Here is a 23,490-nt window from a genome sequence, read left to right on the forward strand (position 1 = left end):
TGTAAACGTGCGTTTAATGTCCATTCACATTCGCAATAGCAAAGGCCATGCGGCCAGCAGTCGCTTGCGATCGGGCAGCAGCTCCACGACACTTCCTCACACCTACAAGAGTGACCTGCAGCTCGCCTGCTCGTTTGATTCTCACGTGAAATGAGAAGTCTTGGGACTGACGTCAGTCGATCGCGCGCTTTGGTTCAGTCTCCTGCGCCCTCGCGCCTCGTCCTCTAGAGTGTTCTGGTCCCTCACGCTCGGTCCACTAAAGTGTTCTGGTCCCTCGCTATTAACAGTGTGCTACGACAACCTGAGCGAAGAGTAGAATGTCGGGGCGGTTTTGACGTGCGCCACTGCCATGCAAGCGTAAGGGCGCTCTTCTCGGGACCGGCCTGCCAGCCTGGAAGCCGGCGTCAGAAAAATTCACTGGTATTGTTTGTTCACGTCCATTTACTAAGCTCTGGGATAGAGTATCGTTAGCCAATATCGAGTTGTTGGTAGAAGTGATAACAGCAAAACAAATTTTCTCCCACAGCCGCTTCTGCTGCCCATTGCAGCTCGCCTGGCTTCTGCTAGCTCTGCTCCTGAAGGGGTCGCGGAAACCGAGCTTATTTCACTATGACGCGGGGCTCACAGTAAAACGGTGGCGAGGGTAGCACCTCAGTGCTTGCCAGTTTCGAATCGCACTCAGCTTAGGCGTCGATGTGCAATCGGCTAAGCTTAGCGACGACAAGGGTAGCTAGAGAGCAGCGCGCAGTTCGTCGGCCGGCGCGCCCGCGGGCGGCGTCGTTGCCGAAAGCTCTGCTCGCTCAATGATTGGCTCAGTAGCTCGCGAACTGAGCAGGCAAAGCTGGAAAATCGAGCAGCGAGCGTCTGTCCTGCGACTGAGCGAGACTTTATTCTCACGTTTGCATGCAGCATAGGTGAACAAATTTAGCACACATATATGCATCGAATATCTGCTGCCTTACAGCGTTTATTAAGCTCGTCCTCGACGTCACCGTTAGCGCGGAAACCGCGCATATCTTTATTTCACTACGAGACATGGTTCACAGTACAACGTACAGTGAAGAGAGTAGCACCTCAGCGCTAGCCAGTTCGAAAGCACTCTCAGCTCTGGCATCGATATGAAACCTGCCAGGCTTAGCGACGAATACGACATCCAGGGAGCAGTGCAAACTTGTCGCCCGGCGCGCTCGCGGGCAGTGTCATTTCTGAAAGCTCGGCTCCCTCAATGCTCAGCAGCTAGCGACTTGGGCTCGCAAGGCTGGAAAACTGAGCAGCTAGCGGCTGGACTGCGACTGAGCCCACGTTTGCAGCACAGGTAAACAACTTTTAGCGCACATATACGCTTGGGATACCGGCTTCGTTGCGGCCACCTTAAGGTGATTCTTACGCTCGTCATCGAGGCCATCGTCACCGCTCGTGACGCACTGGCTGAGAACTACAATTCGAGTGCGTGCTAAAACAAGCTGCTCGTATTTCGCGGAACAATCTGAACTCGAAAACACAGTTGCTTCTATCGGCTTCCATTTGGGCTCTTGCTCAATTGTGAAAGTACACGCGAACAAGATGCGGCGAGTGCGAGCCGCTGTTGCATATCAGCTAAAGTGTGACGCAACTATCGGCGTAGATTCGCAAAGCAGTTGATATCAAAGTTATCCGCTTGTACGGGTCGCAGTTAAGCTCTCAGTTTCGTGTAAATCTCCGTCGAGCATGCCCGCGTCAGTCAAAGTAATGCATCGCAGCTGCTCTCAGTCCTACCGCTCACGTCCAACATATCCTTGATATGCACCAGCTTGAGGTACGGTGCATTTCTTTGCCCGTTTTGTCGCAATTAAGAGATTTTAGCTGGCAGCAAACGAAATTTCATTCCGTCAACAGCGTCGTCTGCGCCGTCGTCTGCTCCGTCGTCTGCTAGAACATCCGGGGCACCCTGGGTGATGGGATCACAGGATCGCAGCTTCTACAAAAGTATTTAAAAGCGCTTTAGTGTTCGCACTTAATAAAAAAATAAATTAAAAAAAATTGAGATATTTTTCTTCTGAACATAATTTAAATATTAATAGTAAAAAAGCGCATTTGAGTTGCAGTTTTTCAACGACGCAAAAACAAGGGCAAAGCCGCTGGCGCCGGCGCCATGTCAGTGCGTGCGTTGCCTCACGTTTTGTGTTATTTGGCTTTTCATGGCATTGTTTGAGTGCTTGTGCGGCGGACATGTGTGAAGAACAGAAGTGTGTTTTGGAAGCCAACGACGAGTATTACGCCCAGTCAACATCGGTGAGTTTGGACGGGCAAAGCCATGAAGAAAGGCAGCGCTACGACGTCTTGTCATCTGGAAAGGCAATGAAGACGACGGCGCGGTTTTACTAAGCCTGGATGAGCTGCATGATTGGTGAGTACCGTCACCGCTTCTCTATTACTGATCTGTATTCACACGCGTTATTAGTGTGCGGCTATATAGGGATGGCAGTGGAGGCAGTCTGCGCGCGGTTGCCTCAGCTATAATGCGTTGCCAGAAAAGAACGGACGTATAGCCTGCGTGACAAGTCTTGCTTCATAGTCTATGTCTGCGTTTAGTACTCAGGTGCCGTGGTAAATAAAAATGCCACCAGAGATCACAACAGAGTTATGCGGTCGCTTGCTAGCGCTGCGAAAAACTACAATGTTTACTACATTCAACTGGCATGGATTTGTACTGCGTAGAAGACGACGATCAGTGCCGCGGGTGAGAGCGCTTTTGCGTGGACAGCTGAGAACAGGCAAGGGAACTGACAACGGGCGATTTTGCTCGCGGCTGGTACCCATCGGATGGATTTGTGCTATTTAGAAGATTATTATGAGCGGCAGTGCTGCGCGATGAAGCACTCGCGGTAGGCGAACTGCGAACAGACGACGGATGGTTTTGCTCGGTGTTGGTGCTCATCGGATCAGTGCTTACTTCTTAATATTCGTCATGCAAATTTTTTTGAAGACAGTGATCGCATGTGGAAGGCTGGCGCAGATTTACTAGTCATTTGTAAACTTTTTATCTGTGCTTCCCCATTGGAACAGAATTTGGCAATATTATGTCAGTTAGGTCGTTCTTGTGTCTTCCCTGGACTGTAGGCGTCCATGCTTCCTCTCCTTCAGGGCACTGAACTGTTGGGGATGCAACTGCACACTTATTTGGGATTTCAAGCTTTTTGCTGTATGCCTCGCTTATGCGGCCCGCTTTCAGGTCGTTCGCAATTGGTGATGGTTTGTTATTCATTTTCACTTTCTCTTATTTATTCTTGGTTGACTGCCGGCAGCAGTTCTCCGCGCTCGGAACTGTTCCCAGGCACGGAACCCTACCCACAGACCTCCCTGCACCTCACTCACCAGTGTTCTTCGGTAGTTTTTTTTTTGCTCTTGCCCCTACTTGCATTACCACTCGACAAATGTTTTGCTGTTTTTATTTGTGTGCAATTTGTTAAATGCACTACTAATTTTCGTATCATGCTCAGTTGTGACGTGAGATATCGGGCTCCTTGGTATTGAATGCATGTCTTTTGCATTCTCTCTTCTCATTTATGCAAGGTAAACTGGTCGACTGGGTGCTATGTTCAATTTAAGAATACATTAGACGCTGGTGCAAGGCACCCTAATAGTAATTAACTAAAGCCTGCGCATGCTATATTCGAATAGTTGGGCTCTTTTCATCATGCATAAAAATAAAGCGGTATTCCAGCCAGCTCATCTTTCAATGTGGTTATGACAGTCATGTAAATGTACTCAAAGAATGTGTAGGTGTGTTTCACATACAATCTCCTTATTTATTTTGTCATGGGCCACCTCATTGCTTCTTGTGTTCCTATATTAATACCTCATTTTAATTTCTGAAGCAGTCGACAGTTTGTTTTGTCGTCATTCATGACATTGTCACTGGCACTGACAGCTGTTGGTCGGGACGTATTTATCTGCAGTTGCCAGCTGCCAGCATCTGCTGGGCCATGCGTGCTTCCTGCCTTCAGCTGTGCCATCCCTCCAAGCCATTCATGGTAATTATCTTTTTCAGTTACGCATACCTTACCTGCCTGTTTTGAAAAATATTTTCAACATAGGCTCACTGCTGTGTTTAAAAATGCATGCAGAACTCTACATGCACTTTACAGCAGTACCTCAGCTTATTACATGAACTGCAAATTTGTACGAAATATAGCCGCTCATGTAGCTCTTGACACTGCGCTGTTATTATAAAGTTGAGCCTGCTTCAGGTGCAGTGAATATTCCACACCTGTTGCCTTTTATGCATGTGTGTCCTATAAAAGGGCCAAAATGTTCGTTTATCTTTTAAAGGGCCACTGACCAGGGTCCGGACATTTTTGAAAAACAAGCCCACTGCATAGATGAGGCATCGAAGATAACCTCTGCAAAATACTAGAGCCATGCGCGCCCCGAAAAGCTGCGAAAATTCAAATCAAAGCCCGTTCGTTCTTTCCTTCCTTCAAAAACGGGCCCGGCCCACTACTCTGCACCCCGCTGACGTCAAGGGGGGCTACTTTCGCTAAAGGCACTCCATTGGTGCATCGTTCTGACTGACGGGAGAAGGTTGGGCGTAGCCTTGGCGTCGCGTCGTCTGCACAACGCTTTCCGCAGCGCCTTCTGTTCTGGCTCATGCCTACAAACCCGCATGAAGGAACAAAAATAAAAAAAACTGCGGAGGGAGCGTGCGGCGACAGCCTTGAACCCTAGCCATAAAAAGTAAAAAACAGTAAAACTGAGGGAGTTGGCTCGCCCCCCCCCCCCCCCCCCCCGCCGTGATCCCGTCACGAGACGCTCTGCGTGCGCGCTCCCTTCTCAGTTTCTTTTCTTCTATGCGAGCCCCCCAAAACAAGGTTTTAATTAGTACTGCAGCAGAGCCTTTCCCTCGCTCGCCCACTTTACCGCTCCGCACACATACCGCTTATCTTTCGTGCATCTTGCGTACGCCTTGACTCCAATGAATGACATGTGCTTTGGAGCGGAGAAAAGACACAAACACACAGAACACAAACACGCATGGAGAAAAGCAAACGGGCGGTTGCCGGGTCCGCGCTTCGCCGTGTGTTTCGAACACAACCGACTTCCGCCCCTCCGCTCGTGAAACGGTGGGGAGGCCTAAAAGAAAATGAAAAGGTGGCTCGTTAACTGGGAATGACAAACAGATGTATGAAAGGATGCGCTCGCTAACAAGTCTAGGTGGTCGAGCCGATCGCGCCTCTCGATCGTTCAGTGTGCGGAGAAAATGCAAAAACCAAGAAAAGAATTCTATTGAAGGCGGGGCCATGACGTCGCCCTGTGACGCACTCCACAGACACCACGCCTCCGGCTTACACCGGAGAAGGAAGGGGTGATTTTGCCTTGCCGAGCCTACTCGACGAGGAGCGGGAGAGAAAAATTTCGAGGAGGGAATGGAAGGAGAGGAGGCTCGCTCAAAGTGAGGTAGAGAGTGTCTGCTGGCCGCGGGTGGGCAGGGGGCCTTTAAAAACGTTGTGCTGTACAATAATACTTTAATGGTATTTCTTGCTTGTACACTGAAATGTCAGTCAGTAAAGTAACATTGTATGATGACACCAAATCTTGCGTGGCATAGCATCCTTGCAGCGTACTTGGCAAGCTCCTGTCAGCGCAGATGTATTGCTAGTTTATTGCTGTGGCATGTGGTTAACTGTACAGTTTGTACCTCTACATTCTTGAAAGTATCCTTGAAAAATTTAAAATTGGTTTTTGAGCCAAGGAAGTGACAGAGTAACTGTCTCACATCTTGATAGGCACCTGAACCATGATGCAAGGAGAGGGATAAAGGGGGGAGTTAAAGAAAAGAGGTGCCGTAGCAGAGGGCTGCAGAAAAATTTTGGCCACCTGGGGATCTTTATCCTGCACTGACATCAAACAGCATGCAGTTTAGCCTGTGTTCACTTGGGCCCGCATAAAAAAAAACGACCAGACCTTCTTAGAACTAACATTTCATTGCACCAGCTACTTTGTAGTTTTGACTGCAGTGACCTGAAATCAACGGTTGTTTACTTTGCACAACCCACATACCCTGAACAAGATGTGATGATGCTAGACGAGGTGACCCTCTCTGCATAGCAGCAGGTTGGTTCAGGAAATGCGAAGACTCATGGAGAACCGATCAGTTATATTTGATTTCATGTTATTGTAGTATTAGTGGTGAGTTGTAGTATAAGTGATGAATTCTTGCAAATGATTGAGGACATCAATACTCAGTGTGAAAATGAGAGCTAAATCAATGCTTAATAATCAGGAAAGAGGCCTTTTTATGAAATGCAGTAAGGTACTGGAAGTCGAAACAGAATACACCTCGGCCAGGTCATGCACAGATATAGAGCATTTGAAAGAAATGGTTGGGAGAATAAGAAAGGGGTTTATTGCCTTAGGCATGCACTCAGAAGTTACGAGCAGCACCTTGCAGTATGCTCAAAAAGAAATTTTAAACTGCTTTGCCTTTGCTAAGCTGTCGGGAAAAGTGGGGTACTTTATAAAGGGCTTAAAATTGAGAACAGTGCGGTGAACCACTCAGGAAAATCATAGGGTTAATGATAAGAGATTGGGAGAGAACTGAGTTGGTTGGAAATAAATGCAAATTAAAATCTGAGCGGGAATCATAAATGGACATAGGCAGGACATACATTTTTTAAAGAAGCGGGCTATCCTTTTGGATAGTGGAGCGGTTACTCACAGCAGGAAATTGTGCTCTTCTTGCTTTCATTTTATGGACATATGCTTTGTGTCTTACATCTCTTGGCCTGCCATAGGCAGCATATGCTCATAATAAATTTTTACCTGTCTAATTATGTGGCATAGGGAGAATTGAACTACATAACCTCATCAATGCACACCCTCTCTGAAGTGAACTTTGTCAGACCCGTCAGTCACCACATTGATGCATGTCACCCCAAATGGGAGCCGTCATGGTGGCTGAATGGTTATTGTGCTTGGCTACTGACCCGGAAGAGGCAGGTTCGATTCCAGCCAGTTTTGATTCCAGCTGTACTAGTCTCATTTCAATGGAGACGAAATGCTAGAGGCCCAGGTACCGTGTTATGTCAGCACACCTAAAGAATTTTCCAGTCCTCTACAATAGCGCCCTGTATAGCCTGCGCCGCTTTGTGGCATTAAACCCTTTAAAACCAAGTAAAGTAATGGATACATCATTTCCAAAAATTGTTTAAATTTATTATTTTCTAAACGTTAACAATTTTCTGCATCTGCTTTCCTTCGTCTTTCCCTCTTATTTCCTCCCTCATGCTGAGTAACAGGTCAGTGATTTTAAGTAAATATTTTGTTCATTTCATTAGCAAAGTTTCTCTGTCTCTCTCTATTGCTTTTCTTTTTGTATCTGCAGTATAGTATTATGCAGAAATATGTCAAGATTAGATCCAAGAGATATGGCCTAGATTTTAAGTTCTATAGTCAACCACACATTACTTATTACGCTATCAAGGCTTTTTTTGGCATGTGCTACCTGGTACAAAACTGATGTGGCCTACAGCGGTAAATATCGTTTGAATGTGCATAAATTGAATAGGAAGGCAAATTTCCCATTTCACTATGTAAATAGATTGGGCAATCATGTGCTCACAAAGCTCATAAACTTTTCTGTTTCCAAAACTTTCTGTAAAAGGCACTGAAATACACTAGCTTCGCAGAGTAAACCTCGTTTATCACGACCTCGTTAACACTGACATACTGCACAGTCCCAGCCTGACTGCATCTAGTTCTATGGTCGCTGCACCACAGAACATCACGCACTTCGTCATTCACTGCGGGACTAATGACCTGAAACACAGCAGTGCGGAACAGACCATTGAGGCCATGAATACACTGGTACACGAGGTCCATGCCAACAGACCAAACACGAAACTGCACTTGACAACCGTGCTTCCTAGGGTAGTCAACTTGCACCACAGACACATGCCACAATTCCGCCAACTCGCAGCTCACGCACAGGACTCGTTTAAGCTCAACAATTTTTTGCTGGACATGGAACATTACCAAAAAGACGTTGAAATCATCCACCACGCTCAGATCCATCATGACCCTGAGGCACTCCTGGCCAGAGATGGACTTCACCCTAATTTTTTTTGACGTCCAAGTAATGGCAGACAACATAAAGAAACACATTTAGGCGGACGCTACAGCCCACTCATGCTCCCTCTCCCACTCTGGCCAACACTCAACAACAGACCACCCACAAAAGCGACAACACCCCTGAACGAACACAGCCTGCCCCCGCTAGGACCCAGGACACCTCCACACAGTTCACTCCAGAGACTCGCGACGCTGGCACACAGACGGTAACCGTGGATCCCACACCAGCGGAACAGCACGCAGGAATCACACCGAAAGTAGCCACTAAACAACAAAGCGACCACTTCACACAGACACCTAAGCGATTAGTGACGTACACTAGCACCCAGATTGTCACCGACGCGGACCTCGACACCGATACCACCCCCAAACAGAAGTCCCCTAAACACACAACACCCGTCAAGAGGTCCACTCGGCACAAGCGCAGATGACTCACATCTGGCAGCACCAATCGCCCCGAACCCAAAAGACGAATTTTCCTGGTCGCCAGAAAACTAGCCACTAAACAAACTAACTACCGATTCCACCTACACACTTACAAATCCTACTCGCAGCACAGGACAATACCCAAAGGACTTCGAGTTAATGTTAGGTGCTCCCTCGGTGCGCTCAGGCCTGAACTCCTCGCTCGATGGAAAAAGGTTTCAAATGACGCATCCCTTTCATTCATAGCTATTTTAAAAGAACATTGCCAAGAGCAGTTAAATTCCCTCGATGATCAACTTAGTAAGATAGAACTAAATTCAGGCGAAAGCCAGGCACTAGCAGATTTTGTTGCCAGAAAGGAACGCAAGCTGCACGATAAACAACAGCATAAACAAATTAGAGATAAATTTCCGCTAGATACGAATACATCTGGACAGTTTAACAACCGCCCTCCAATTTCCATACAGACAAAAGATACGCATTTTCCGCCGCAGGACACTGACAGCAACATTGTCGATATTTCCAAATCCCTAAGTGATAGCGACAAACGGATTCTGATCTGAAGCATGGCCTTACATTTTGTCCAACTAACAATAATTTTAACGAGTATGAACTTCACAGAGACCTCACAGAATTTGCGCGAAGATTGCGAATTAAGGAATTCTTTGCCGAAAAAGCAAACACCCCAATTACTAACCTAGCTCTTTCCTGTAACACGTGGTCAACACGTGCTCACCCTACTGCAGTAACCAGCCTTAATCCCATCCCTCTCAAAGCCGAAAGCACGTGGATGCCGGAAGCGCAGCAGAGTCCAGAATTAGACTTGTACATTAAATCTGTCTCAAAAGAAATTATAGACCAAACAAAGCAAGCTCGAAAACGCAGAAACGTTACCCCAACGGAACAGGCTACTCTGAACCACTTAGCTTCTAGAACCGATATAGTCATTAAACCTGCAGACAAAGGAGGTAGCATAGTTATCCTGCCAGCCGAAAAATACAAAAAAGAAGCTTTTAGGCAACTTAACAACCCTTGTCTTTATAAGAAATTAGATTCAGATCCCACTTCAGAGTTCTGCAAATTGATTCTGAACAAACTGGCAAACTTACTATCAAGAGAACTAATCACGCAGTCCGATTACCACTTCTTAAATCCGCTAAACAAACAGGCAGGACGCTTTTACCTACTTCCCAAAATCCATAAGGTTTCCGCAGAAGACTTGTTTACTGCAGATATCCCCGGCAGACCTATCGTTTCAAACAATAACACGCCCACAGAGAACTTATCAATTTTCCTGAACAACTATCTTGCAGATATTCCCACCCACCTCCCTTCCTTTGTCGAGGATACACCGCACTTTCTCCGCATAATAGAGTCTCTGAATGACGCTTCCATTATCCCAGCAGATAGCATACTTGTCACACTTGATGTCGCCGCTTTGTACACAAATATTCCCATTAATGAAGGTATCGACGCACTCTTAAAAATTCTAACTCAAAGTCCTCACCCGCACGAAACTGAAGTGTACCTCACGCTACTTGAATTGGTACTAACACTCAACTACTTTGAATTCAATTCTTCTTACTACCTTCAAGTATTTGGAACAAGCATGGGCACTCCCTTCGCACCCACCTACGCGAACATTTTTATGGGGCTACTAGAATCTAAACTTCTAAATTCATTTCTAAAAAAAACCACTCATATACCTGCGGTACATAGACGATATTTTCATGATATGGGAGCATGGGGCTGAGACCCTGAAGGCATTCGTCACACATTTCAATTCATTCCACTCCAGCATTAAATTCACCTTCAACTCCTCGAAAACGCAAGTCAATTTCCTTGACGCCATTGTCCATTTAGAAAATAGCAAGCTCAAAACCACACTTTACAGGAAGCCTACTGACCGACAACAATACTTAGATTTCACTAGCCATCATCCAAGACACTGCAAACAAGGTATATTCGTAGGACAGGCAACGAGACTAAGAAGAATATGTAGCGACGACGATGACTACCTGAAACACCTCCACTCGCTAAAAAACACACTAATCACCAGAAACCATCCACAGACAATCCTTAATAATGCGTTCCAACGAGCAACCACTTTGAAACGAGATGTAGTTCTTAAAAAACGAACAAAAGCTAACAGTCAACGACCTCCTGCACTTATAACGAAATACTCAAACGCGCTTCCAAACATAAACAATATCCTGCGGAAATACCACCCCATTTTAACTGGTAACGACCGTCTCAAGAAAATATTTCCCGACGCACCAAGGGTAACATACAGACGCAACACAAACCTGAAGGACATCCTGGTGCATGCTAGGCTCGGTAAGAAACCACCACCGACAGTAACTTCATGCTCTCGACCTAGATGCAAGACATGCAAACATTTACAAAGGGACACTACGGTTAAAAGTACGGCAAGCGATTTCAGTTTCGATATAAAGACCAGTTTTGACTGCACATCGTCCAATATTATCTACATGCTCCAGTGCTCCTACTGCCAGAAACAATATATCGGAGAAACCGGACAAACAATGAGTGCCAGATTAAACGGGCACCGGGCTGACACAACACGGAATGAACAGAAGGCAGTGTCGACCCATTTTAATCAACGCCATCACAAATTCGACGAACTCAAATTGTTCATTCTTCAGTCAGGCTTCAAATCGACTAGGGACAGAAAATACAGAGAAGCATTCCTAATCCACAAATTTAAAACACTGCAACCAACAGGGATCAACATGTCCAGAGGAAACTTGGAATCTCTCAGGTACATTCCAGGGTCAGCATAATTTTAAATTAACAAATGTCTTGCACGTGGTCAGACTATTTCCTAGAACCTCACATAAGTATACTGTCGCTCCTTGCACCCTTCCCACGTCATATCTTCCACCCGATTTCCGGCCTTGTCACCCTCTCCCTTTGTTCACCTTTTTTTTTCTCCTAATCCCCTGCTACCAGTTCTCGGAAACCATGACACTCCTGTTACCCCCTCCGCCCCCACTTTTTGGCTTTCTCTGAACACGAGCCATTTCCCCCCCCTGCCTTGTCCTGCCTTGGAAATGCCCCCCTTCCTTTCTCCTTCCAGTGTCAGCCTATTTATTTATTTATTTATTTTTTCCTTGTTCTCATTTCCCTGTACCACGCTGACTAATCCTTTTATCTGAGTTTTGCAGGTTCACCCAGCGCCTCATCCCCTTCCCCCGTCGCAGCCCCTTCAAAGCCTTTTGTTCATTATACACCCCCCGGATATAAGTTGTTCCACTATTGCAGCCTAACGAATCATGATTCACCTCCCTCCCCTTCCTGACACGCATCCCCTCCCACACCACTTTCCTTCCCCACCTCCGGGGCCTTCCTCCTCGGAGCGAAGGCCCTATTTAACCCCTGCCGATGATGAACGCTTTGCCCAGACGAAGACAAGTCCCCTTGTCGAAACGTTGGCTCTAGCAACCTGAGGTTTTCCCCTCCCTTGTTCATTTTCTGATCGCCAAGGACCATCTACCGCACCCTCTCTCTACCAAATACACTACAGTTACTTTTGCCTAATCCTGATATTATTTACTGAAGATTGGTTTGAGGGAAAGTCCACTGAGCTCGAATGAGTGCACGGCAGCTTGTCTTTGTCCAAAGTATTTGGAGAATAATGAATTTTGTTACCTGGCAGAGATAAAGCAAGGATGGCAGTGTTTTGTAATGTCCACAGGGCATTCTTCCAAAGCCCAGTATGCATGTAATTCCTTCATTTTGTGCAACATAAAATGTCTTCCCTTTACACTCATGGTTGAAACAAAATGCTGAATACTTCGCCACTCAAAAAATGAAGGCCATTGTGCTGCTCTACAAAATATCAGGCTGCAGCGGTTGTTGCGAGGCAAATTCACCAGGTTGTCATCATCATCAGTCTAACACCCAATGCAGGGCAGAGGCCTCTCCCATGTCTCTCCAATTAACCCTGTCCTTCGCCAGTTGTGGCCACCGTATCCCCACAAACTTCTTAATCTCATCCGCCCGCCTAACTTTCTGCTGCCCCCTGCTACGTTTGCCTTCTCTTGGAATCCACTCTATCACTCTTAAGGACCACTGGTTATCTTGCCTTTGCATTACATCTCCTGCCCAAGCCCATTTCTTCCAAATAACCCACGTTTTTTTCACACCTATTTGTCAGGCTCCGCGTTTTTTTCTCACCTATTCGTCAAGCTGCAAGCCACTTGCACACTCTACAAACCTATTTAAAGTACATTATCCAGCATTGTTGGCATGGAGTGTGTAGTGCTAAAACAAAAAATAATACAATAGCTGATGATCTGCTAGAGCAACAGAATTCCAAGAGTTTGAGAAGGGCAGTGGGAGAACTAGCAAGACGGGATAGCGAAATTCGACAAGCAGTGGACAGGGATCCTGCAACTTGTAGAGGACAGGCAAATTGGAGACTTGTGGAAGGGGCTGTAGTCTTGAGTGTGCCTAGCTGGCCTTGTGATGCATTGTATAGGGCCCTTTGTTTTTGAGTAAAACTGGTTTCTCCTGATTGTTGCATTCCAGAAAGATTCATCAAGATTGGGTTAAACCCAAGTTTCGCGTGCAAATGTGCCTGTAAGAAAGTGTAGATGATAATGCATGAAGCTAAAGAACCACTGGAGAGTAGTGGATACGTCTCGTATTTCTTCGTAGCTATATTGTTTAAACAGTGCTGGCTATTTTAATTCCTTTTTAATGCTTATTGCTCGTCGAGTTGCATAAAATTTTAGGATAAATTGAAAACTGCAGGTAGGTTTAATTACAATAATTATACCCGTATTTCTGAAGCTCTGTTCGAAGAGAGGTCCACATTTTGTGTGCATGCTTTGAATTTGATTATTTTCACACTGCAAAATGGAGGACAGGTCTGCTGGGAGAGGTTTTTTGCAATGAAGCGAGAGCAAGTGGTGCGGAATGCTTGTTACTGTGTCGCCCTGCCAATATTTCTAGAACCCCTGGGACCACTGAGCTTGTGAGTATCTATGACTCAAAAGCTCGGAGCTGATTGCCCGTTCCGTGGTTGTCTGTATTAACCGGTGCAAGGCCAAGGGCTCATAGCTAACAAGCATATGACACCATAGAACTAGATGCAGTCAGGCTGGGACTGTGCAGTATGTCAGTGTTAACGAGGTCGTGATAAACGAGGTTTACTCTGCGAAGCTAGTGTGAAATAATAATTGTTCTTATGGAAAATATCGTTTTTTCTTAGTCATTGCAGCAATACAAGCATATCAAATCTGATATCTCTCACTCATCCCTCTATGTTTCAGTTTCAAGGGACCAAGAGTTGCGTGGAAGTCGTGCAAGCCACAAAGTTGCGTGCGGCTTGAGCCAGCAACCAGGAGCAGGCTGGGAATTTGCGAATTGCCAGTGGTATTCGTTCAGTCAAGCAGGCTTTACTGTAAGTACAGTGTTTTCGCCATAGCATTTCTTTGAAAAGTACGCATTGAGCTTGAATAGGACAAGCTGTCGGTCTAGTTGGTCTGATCCTTTGTGGTTGACAGAGCTTAGAAACACAGACTGGGGTCAGAAAGAAAAAATATGAGGGCACAGGTGCTGACTACATATTTATTCCAGAATCACCGAAACACTGCATATATAACCAAAACACAGGCGCCAACAGGTGGCAATTTTATGCACTCGTGGCAACAATAAGTGATATGGCCAATAGTGGGAAAACAACACAAACTAGAAACAGAAACCAAGACTATAGAGCAGGGAAGGATGAAACCATAACAAGGTTAAAGGAATAGTTTTAAGCAAGTCATTTTTAAGACCACCAGCACGTGAAACAGTGGAACGGTTTGACCAAAATTTTCAAGTACTGGTCTGATAACACGGAACTAAAACACTACACGCAAACACAGATCAAGGGCATTGAAATAAAAGTAGAATGGCAAGAAAAAACATGCCGTGAAAAGAAAATGGTGATTGGGCAAGCAAACAAGAATTGGTCTACAAAGGTGAAGTGAGCTAAAAAACTGAAAGAATAAAAGGGGAATAAATGCACATGAGCAACAAAGGTGAAGCCAAGAATTAACATGGCTAAAGGAGGAAGATGAGCTACTGAAAAAACGAGAGAGATAAAATATCAATATGAAATTCAATTAGTATTAAAGATAAAAGCAAACAAAAACTCGAAAATAGAGGAGCTGGCAGAAAAGTCAAGGCATGCAAGATGTTTTTAAAACCAGGGCTAGGTCAAACATCCTGAAGAAAGGCAATCTTTTTTTCTGAGGGTGTTCTTGCCCATTAATCCTCGAGCCTCAAAATCCCGGCGGCTCCCACCAGTTCGTCATGTCGGCTTATTCTGGTGCTTTTTTAACACAATGGCACTTTTTCGAACATGGGTGGCATGGCTTTTTTCGGTCACAGTTTTGGCAATGGACTTGCAGATTTAGGACGTGCTTGTAGGCCAGTTGGTTGGAAATCGTTAGAAAAACCGCAAAACAGGATGGGACAAAGGCAGGCAAAACACAAGGCGGTACGACAACTGAACATTTATTGAAGAAATGAGTGCTCATATGGATCAGTTGCGCATGTAATCTGCAAACAATCATTGCAAAAACAACCTAGGGAGGGAAACAAATTCTAATTCTTTCTGAAAAATGGACACAGAAGGCATGCTATCCCACCTATCTGGCTTCGACCTCGGGATGGCAACAGCCTTGAGAATTTCTTTCCAACTGGCCCTTTATTCATCCAATAATAATGTGCAGTTCAGTTTAGGTTAACAGTCTTTACAAATGGGACAGTGGACAGGCAGGCAAGGTCGTCCGGGCCTACCCAAGGAATGCTAATACTCTTGCAAGGGAGTGTTTCACCATCTACTAATTTGGCCGGTATAAAATCGACCACAGCTGAGAGGAATCGTGTACACCACCCCCGTTGCACATGGCATGAGGCATTCAAAAAGTACCGCCAACGGGCATGTTGTACGAGATTCCCCTCAGCTGTGGCCAGTTTTATATCGTCCAAAGTGGTAGATGTTTACACATTTGTTTGCAAGAGTATGCGTGTTCCTTGAGTAGACCCGGAGGCATTTGCCGTCCCACTCACTGTCTCATTGTAGACTGCTATCCCAAACTGAACTGCACACAGATTATTGGATGAAGAAAGGAGCAGTTGGAAAGAGAAATTGTCGAGGCTGTTGCCATCTTGAGGTCGGAGCCAGATAAGTGTGTCAGCACGCCTACTGTGTTCATTTTTCAGGAAAATTAGCGTTTCTGTCTGTGTTTCCCCCAGTTGTTTTTGTTTCGTTTTTGAGCAGGTGATTGTCATATTTGCTCAGCTCTATGGTTGCCATTGAATTTTTTTGCCTCTTTACGATTGTTTGCAGATTACACATGTGACTTGTCTATATAAGCACTGCTGTTCAATAAATTTTCAGTTGTCAGTACGGCCTTGTGTTGTCACCTGCCTCTGTGTGTGGTTTTGCTCATTCCGACTGGCAGATTCCCGAGAAATGTACCCGATAAATCAATCTTATGCTCCCTTATCCTTTCATTGATGCCAATGTATACCTTGCCGCAAGACAAAAGGATTGATTAAATGCCCTCCGCGCATGGCGCTAAGGGTTTTCTGTGCTACGTGGTGCAGCGTCTTTTTTTTTTTTCATTTAGGATTCCGCAACTGCAATAGGTGCTAGGGGGTCAGAAAAGGCAATGTCTACTCCTGCTTTCTCTTCGATTTTCTTAAGGTTCTGTGAAATTTACCTTTAGAAAATTCGAGAGATAGAGTAGATGCTTATTTTGCTGCCGCCCCCCCCCATCACCTATCACACCTCTCTAGGATCGTCAATGAAAAAGAAAAAAGAAACAGGCTGCACTGCATTGCACAGAAACCCTTAGTGGCATGCACAAGAAGTGCTTTCTCAATCCCTTTTTCTTGCTGCAAGGTATACATTGGCATCAATGGAAGGCTAAGAGAGCATTACACTGATTTATCGGGTACATCTCTTAGGTACCTGCAAGTCCACTGCTGATAATGGGACGCAAAAAAGCCATGCTGCCCAAAGTTCGAGAGAGCCACTTTGTTAATAGAGCCCCGTAATAAGCTGACACAATGCAATGGTGGAAGCCGCAGAGATTTTCAGGCTCCGGGTGAATGTAAAGAACACGCTTGGTTTCACTCGGAGGATTGCCTTTCTTTGTGGATGTACTTGATCTAGCCCTGGTTCTACATGTGTGTTACATGCCTTGCCTCTTCCGCCAACTTCCCTCTTTTGGTGTTTTTCCTTGATTTTTGCCTTCATACTGGTTATTGAATTTCACTTTTTTATATTTTATCTCTCGGCTTCACTGTACGTCATCTTCCACTTTTAACCATCTTAACTGTTGGCTTCACCTTTGTGGCTCATGCGCGTTTTTATTCCCTTTTTATCCTTTTAATTTTTAGCACACTTCACCTTCGCTTGTTGCTCAATTCTCGTTTGCTGCTCAATTCTCGTTTGCTTACCCAATCACCATTTTGCTTCTATTGCGTGTTTTTCTTGCCATTTCTCCTTCATTTTTTTTTTCACTGTGCTTGGTCTGTGTTTGTGTATAAGGTTTTTTAGTTCCATTTTATCAGACCAGTTCTTAAATATTCTTTTGGTCAAACCTATCCACTGTTGGCAGTCTTTTAAAAATGACTTGCTTATAAATTTTTCTCTCACCTTCTTCTGGTTTTATCCTGTGCTGTGTCCTCTGGTTTTTGCTTCTAGCTTTTGTTGTTTTTCCACTACTTCTTGTTACCACGAGTGCATAAATCGCTGCGTGTTGGTGCCTGTGGTGTGGGTATTTATGCAGTATGTCGGCAGTTCTGGAAAAAGTTTTAAGTTCAGTGCCTGTGCCATCATCTTTTTTGTTTCTGTCCCTTGTCTGTATGTCTGAGTGCTGTCAAACACAATCGGTGCATTGAGCTGACTGCTCTGCAGCTACCCATGTGTATGCAATGAAGTGGCTTCAAGAATAATGTACACAAAAAAATTGATTGCTTAAAATTTCTGGCATGTTTTTTAGAAAAACATTTGGCATTTAAAGGGCTAAGAGTGCTCTGAAAATCTAAAAATTATGTGCTTCTTGGGGCCTTTCCTCAAATTTCACATCACCTTGTAGCGTGATGCAAGACGTTCAAGTTGTTACCCACAGTTTACTTTTTTGTTGCCCACTTATTGGCTGCCACCTTCTTTGGGAGGCAGTGTCATGGGGTTTGGGAGACAATCTGATTCCTGTGTGTTGGCTGAAGCTGTCTAAGCTTTTGGATGTGGGGAGCAGGTTCATGGTGCCAACTTTTGGCTGTAACTACAGTTTGGCCATGACTGTTAGTCCTTTTCTGTGATGCAGTGTCATTTATGTAATGCATAATTTGATGATGGAGCAGTCTCAGGGGTTGCGGTGCTCAGCTGTTGACTTCAACGACACAGGATCGATCCTGGCCGCGGCAGTCGCATTCTGATGGAGACAAAATGCTGGAAGCTTGTGTACTGTGCGATGTCAGTGCACGTGAAAGAACCCCATGTGGATGAAATTATCAGAGCCCTTCACTATGGCATCCCTCATAGCCTGAGTCACTTGGGACATTAAACCCCATAAATCCAAACCCATTTTGGTACTTCTCAGCTTCGCCGCTGGCGCCTCTGCAGGCCAGCGAAACCTCCCACAAGTTGACGAACGGCAGTTTTTACACCATTCGTAAATGCCTACATAGACGCTTCATCATTGGTGGCAAAGGTTGCCAGATGTGCAAGCGTTTCCGGTAGTTTTTCTCTGTTGCTTTCGTCAGGCAGCTTGCAAAAGATGTTTTACTAGGCTAATAAACGGTGAGGTTCTTTGTGTTCTTAAGGTGGTGCAGCGTGATAAAACACACTTAATAGCCATGCCATGCTTTTTTGTAGCCAAAGGCAATTTTTCGCCTTATTCTCATCATCATTTGCCTTTCATGCTTCCTCGAGGGATGGCAGTTGGAAGAAGGTCTCTAGAGCAGCTCCTTGTCTGAAGAAATGCCGAGTGGCATTCTTCAATCCTAACTGCCCATCAAATGGAAGAGCAGTTGTTTTCTCCACTCCACAGAGTGGAGACGGAGTATCGAGTTGAGGCGCACTTCTGAATTCGGCGGTTAGCCTTTCATAGGCAGCAGATATGCGCAATAAACTTTATTTGCTGTTAATCTTCCAGTTAAACACTAAATCCTCCTCATTCCTCATCAGTGCACACACTGTATAAGGAACTTTGTCACTCCATTTGTCACCACTTTGATGTATGCCATCCCTAATTCAGGGGCTGTATAATTTTTGAAATTTTGTTGAAATTGCTTGAAAACCTTTGCAATTTCCTGCACCTCTCTTTTTCCCCCAAGTCCCAAACCTACGCAGAGTGCAAGTGGGCTTTTAAACTCCAGCTAAATTTTGTTATTCATCAAAGGGCTTTTCTCTCTACTGCTTTGCTGGGTGTATCTGAAGTATAATATTATGCACCAGTGTGTGAAGCTTTGCTCCCAGAGCTATTAGCCCGAGGTAGTAACTTTAGAGCATGGCGTTGCGTTCTCAGCCTGGTTGCGTTTTGAGCCTGAGTTGTGCTGATTCCACGGATAGAACCCAAGTTGGCAGCCTCCAATGCAGCAGTGTATCCCAGTAGTTGCCATGGGAGCCGAGGTGGTTAGATAATGGAATAAAATAGCAGGTCGCAGTGTGATGCTCGAACACCACAGCTCGAAACTAAACTATATCGATCAGTATATGTATATCTGTCTGGCAGGCATTAAAGTCTGCCTGCTTAGTCACGACATTCCTGTAAAATTTGTGGGTGAACCGTTTGGCATGAATGTACCAGATGGTGTCATACGGTTCAGCCTGTCGGGCAGCATAAACTTACTAGTTAATTAGAGCCTTTCTTGCAGCACGGATTCGAACTGACAACCTATGTTAGGTGTATTAATGCTCATTATTTGATCTGCTCATTTTTTTATATTCAACCACACTAACATTACTTATTACCCCATCTGTGCAGATTCCTTCTGGCACTATTTGAAGCTGAAGGGTTGCTCGGCTGAGGATCTCCAAAAGCGCCACAAGAAGGTGACGCGCTACCTGGCACAGAAGTGCTGTGGCCTGCGGCGGTAAATATCTGTTCAAGCCAATAGTCTCTTGTTATATGCATGAATAGATTTGGTAAGCTCATGTGCTTACAAAACTCGTAACTTGACTGTATTTCCTAACTGTCTGTATGGTACACTTAGGCACTGGAATAACCTGCAAATCTCACTGGAATTTGCCTACTATAGTGAGATACTGCTTTACCCAAGTTCTGCTTAAGGATAGTCTGCTACTCAGATGACGCACAGAAGATTATATTTATGAACCAGACTGTTAACAGCACTTATGGACCACATTAGCAGACTGTTCTGAGACCGCACGCAGCCAGGCTTTTCAGCGTGGAAGAGGCGGCTTTAGACAAGGCAGGCGAGCGCTCTGTTCCTGCACATTAAGTAGATGTCGGATGAATCTCGAAAAAATATGAACGACGCGCCAGGAATATGACTACTACAACCCTTCGGAGATGTGCAGTGCACAGTATACGGCCATGCCAGCGACATGTCTTTCTGTTCAAACTTTCTCTAAAACCGCTGTCACTACGCAGAAGCAGGTAGCAGTATCTGTACTAAGAATTCGTATCTTAAAGGAAAAAAGAAAGCGCAATGTCCACCTTTGCACGATTTCTGCAGTGATGTGCGTTCTGCCGGCTGACAGTACACCGCTTGCTTGGTGTTGTAGGCCTAACATGTGCTTTACTCAAGGTGTAGCGAGAAGCGCTTTTGAACTAGCCACCAGCGATCACAGAAATGTCTACTCTGTTTACCGCCTCTACAATAACTTTATGGTGGTATGAACGTGCAGTTTTTATTCCCGCAACGTCTTCGTAAGTGAAGCGCGCGGAAAAACGGGCCAGGCGGACCGCCTCGCACTGATAGATGCGTGTTGCATGCACGGACTCATTCTGAGCCGTTGGCAGAACCGTCATTACAGGCCATGATGCACTTGGTCACACGTTGCATGCACGTCTGCATCTTGATTTCTATCTGGAAACAGCTTGGTTGACGTTACTTCTGTCAGTAAAGTGCTCTGCATGCCAATGTCTCTCCCATTCCGGACGGTTCCCGCTAGCCATCGTATGAAGCGGCGTGTGCATAGTATTGAAGAAGCGTAGCTTGTTGGGCCAGTTGGTGCATGGTATGTAGAAAACCAGCGAAAAGGACGCATTCACAAGGAGGAGAAGTACACAGGACAACGCTGGAAACACAACTGAAAATTCTTTACTTCGCCAACATCAGAACAGGCCGCACATGCGCGAGAGCACCACAAATGCTATCAAAACAGCAAAACACAAACCTGATTAAGCAAGCGAAGAAACATGTGGCAATCTATGTCCCATTCATGAAAGTGTACTCTTTTGCCGTGAACTTGACAGAGCTGTCGCTTACGCAATCAGTCCCTAACTGCTTGATTTTAAAAGCTTCTAAGATTTCTCGTTCTATCTGTGTTTTGCCGCGGCCGATGATTTTGACATTATGGAACAGAGGGGTGCAGTCTTTGCAGTGGTTGCAGTGTCTTGGAAGATTTGCTGTGTTGCCTGGCTGCAGCGAAGTGCGGTGCTGCCTCATACGGTCGTTGACGCATTGACCCGTTTGACCTATGTAGGCCTTACCACAGGACAGTGGGAGCGAGTAAACAACATTGGTTGTGCATTTGGTGAACATGCTCTGGTGTTTAACATTACATTTCTTTTTTGTGCTGATTTTTGAGATACGTGAACAAAGCGACGACAGTTTGGTGGGCGCAGAAAAGACTACCTTAACACCGTATTTCTTGGCTACCTTCTTAACGTTATGTGAGACTTTATGCAGGTATGGCATTACAGCAGGTCTGGATTCCTCACTAGGCGTTTCATCTCTTTTGTATTGTGACTTAAATTTACTGGTCAAGGTCTCAGCAATAGAAACGAGGACGTCCTCAGGGTAGCCCGCTGACCTCAAGCGGTCAAGTTGCACTAAGAAACTCTTTTGCATACTGTGTGCACAAGACCTGCGCAGAGCATTACCGAGGCAAAGGTTGGCAATGCCTCTCTTCACAAGTTTGGAATGTGAGGAGGAGTAGGGCAGCAGGCTTTTCTTGGTCCGTGGAGAGTAGTTCCAGCAAACATGGCTTTCATCAGAGAAGGTGAGAGTCAAATCTAAAAACCTAATTGAATCATCAAGGGGTACTTCATGAGTAAAACTCAAGTCAGGACAGGTATCGGTAAAGAAGGTCAAAATGTCATTTGCGGCCGCTTCGACACTGTCACGTTTCTATTGCTCGTTTCTATTGCTGAGACCTTGACCAGTAAATTTAAGTCACAATACAAAAGAGATGAAACGCCTAGTGAGGAATCCAGACCTGCTGTAATGCCATACCTGCATAAAGTCTCACATAACGTTAAGAAGGTAGCCAAGAAATACGGTGTAAGGTAGTCTTTTCTGCACCCACCAAACTGTCGTCGCTTTGTTCACGTATCTCAAAAATCAGCACAAAAAAGAAATGTAATGTTAAACACCAGAGCATGTTCACCAAATGCACAACCAATGTTGTTTACTCGCTCCCACTGTCCTGTGGTAAGGCCTACATAGGTCAAACGGGTCAATGCGCAAACGACCGTATGAGGCAGCACCGCACTTCGCTGCAGCCAGGCAACACAGAAAATCTTCCAAGACACTGCAACCACTGCAAAGACTGCACCCCTCTGTTCCATAATGTCAAAATCATCGGCCGCGGCAAAACACAGATAGAACGAGAAATCTTAGAAGCTTTTAAAATCAAGCAGTTAGGGACTGATTGCGTCAGCGACAGCTCTGTCAAGTTCACGGCAAAAGAGTACACTTTCATGAATGGGACATAGATTGCCACATGTTTCTTCGCTCGCTTAATCAGTTTTGTGTTTTGCTGTTTTGATAGCATTTGTGGTGCTCTCGCGCATGTGCGGCCTGTTCTGATGTTGGCGAAGTAAAGAATTTTCAGTTGTGTTTCCAGCGTTGTCCTGTGTACTTCTCCTCCTTGTGAATGCGTCCTTTTCGCTGGTTTTCTACATACCAGGCGTGTGCATATTCTTCAGTTGTATTTGAGGCTTTAATGCATTATTCCTATGGGTTTACGTCGGGGCCCGTGCCAATTTGATGTTAAATGTGGATCGTTGCATGAAAGGGGAATGCATAATCAAGATTCCACTGTATGACTTTTGTAACATTTGCATGCATTTGTTGTGTATGCATACTATATATATCACTGTTCTTTTTCTTCACCTAGGACAGTCTGAACAAGAGAGACCTGCTGAAGAAAAATTCTGTATATATGTAAATAAATAGTCGATTTGCTCCAAGTGAGGTGTTTTTATATCTGGCTGTACTGCAGGAATGCATTGAATGTTCAGAGTCAGACTGCTGCTCTGTAGCTGCATATTAATTGACAAATGAAGCGTACTTGGTAATGACTACAGGAATACAACACACTACACAAATGCACTACAGAAGGCAGACTACAGAGATACGACACTACAGAATTACGTCACTACAGAAGACAGACTACAGAAATACTACACTACAGAAAGACTACAGAAATACTGCACTACAGAAGACAGACTACAGAAATACTACACTACAGAAGACAGACTACAGAAGTACGACACTACAGACTACAGAGGACAGACTACAGAAATACTACATGCCCAAAATACGACAGACTACAGAAGTTTTCTGTCGTAAATTCCTGTAGTGCATTTTGACTGGGAAAGCTCCGGATACCAAATAAATGTGTTGTGGGTATGGTAGGCGAAAGCACTGAAGCGTCGATAGCAGCAATACACGGTATTTCGCATCCGCTTGGATGAATAGGAGTAGTGCGGAATAATAGGAATCCTA

The 23,490-nt window shown here is 45.2% G+C and overlaps 1 protein-coding gene across 3 annotated transcripts; it reads left to right on the forward strand.

The window, feature by feature from the left end:
- Positions 1–2,062: 2,062 nt before the first annotated feature.
- On the forward strand, positions 2,063–22,952 carry LOC149324348 (uncharacterized). Of its 3 annotated transcripts, none has more exons than XM_089565600.1 (6): positions 2,063–2,386; positions 3,285–3,366; positions 3,939–4,013; positions 13,836–13,966; positions 19,554–19,662; positions 22,885–22,952. In XM_089565600.1, the coding sequence occupies exons 1-6, from the start codon at positions 2,371–2,373 to the stop codon at positions 22,928–22,930; spliced, it is 459 nt and encodes a 152-aa protein (XP_089421726.1). In that variant the 5' UTR covers positions 2,063–2,370; the 3' UTR covers positions 22,931–22,952. The 3 variants fall into 3 exon arrangements, with proteins under 3 accessions (XP_089421726.1, XP_089421727.1, XP_089421728.1); XM_089565601.1 differs by having other exon boundaries at positions 2,064–2,386; positions 3,288–3,366; XM_089565602.1 differs by having other exon boundaries at positions 2,065–2,386; positions 22,880–22,952.
- Positions 22,953–23,490: the final 538 nt, after the last annotated feature.

The sequence above is a fragment of the Amblyomma mixtum genome, unplaced genomic scaffold, assembly GCF_055824585.1.
Source record: "Amblyomma mixtum isolate Tamu unplaced genomic scaffold, ASM5582458v1 scaffold_51, whole genome shotgun sequence".
Lineage (NCBI taxonomy): Eukaryota > Metazoa > Arthropoda > Arachnida > Ixodida > Ixodidae > Amblyomma > Amblyomma mixtum.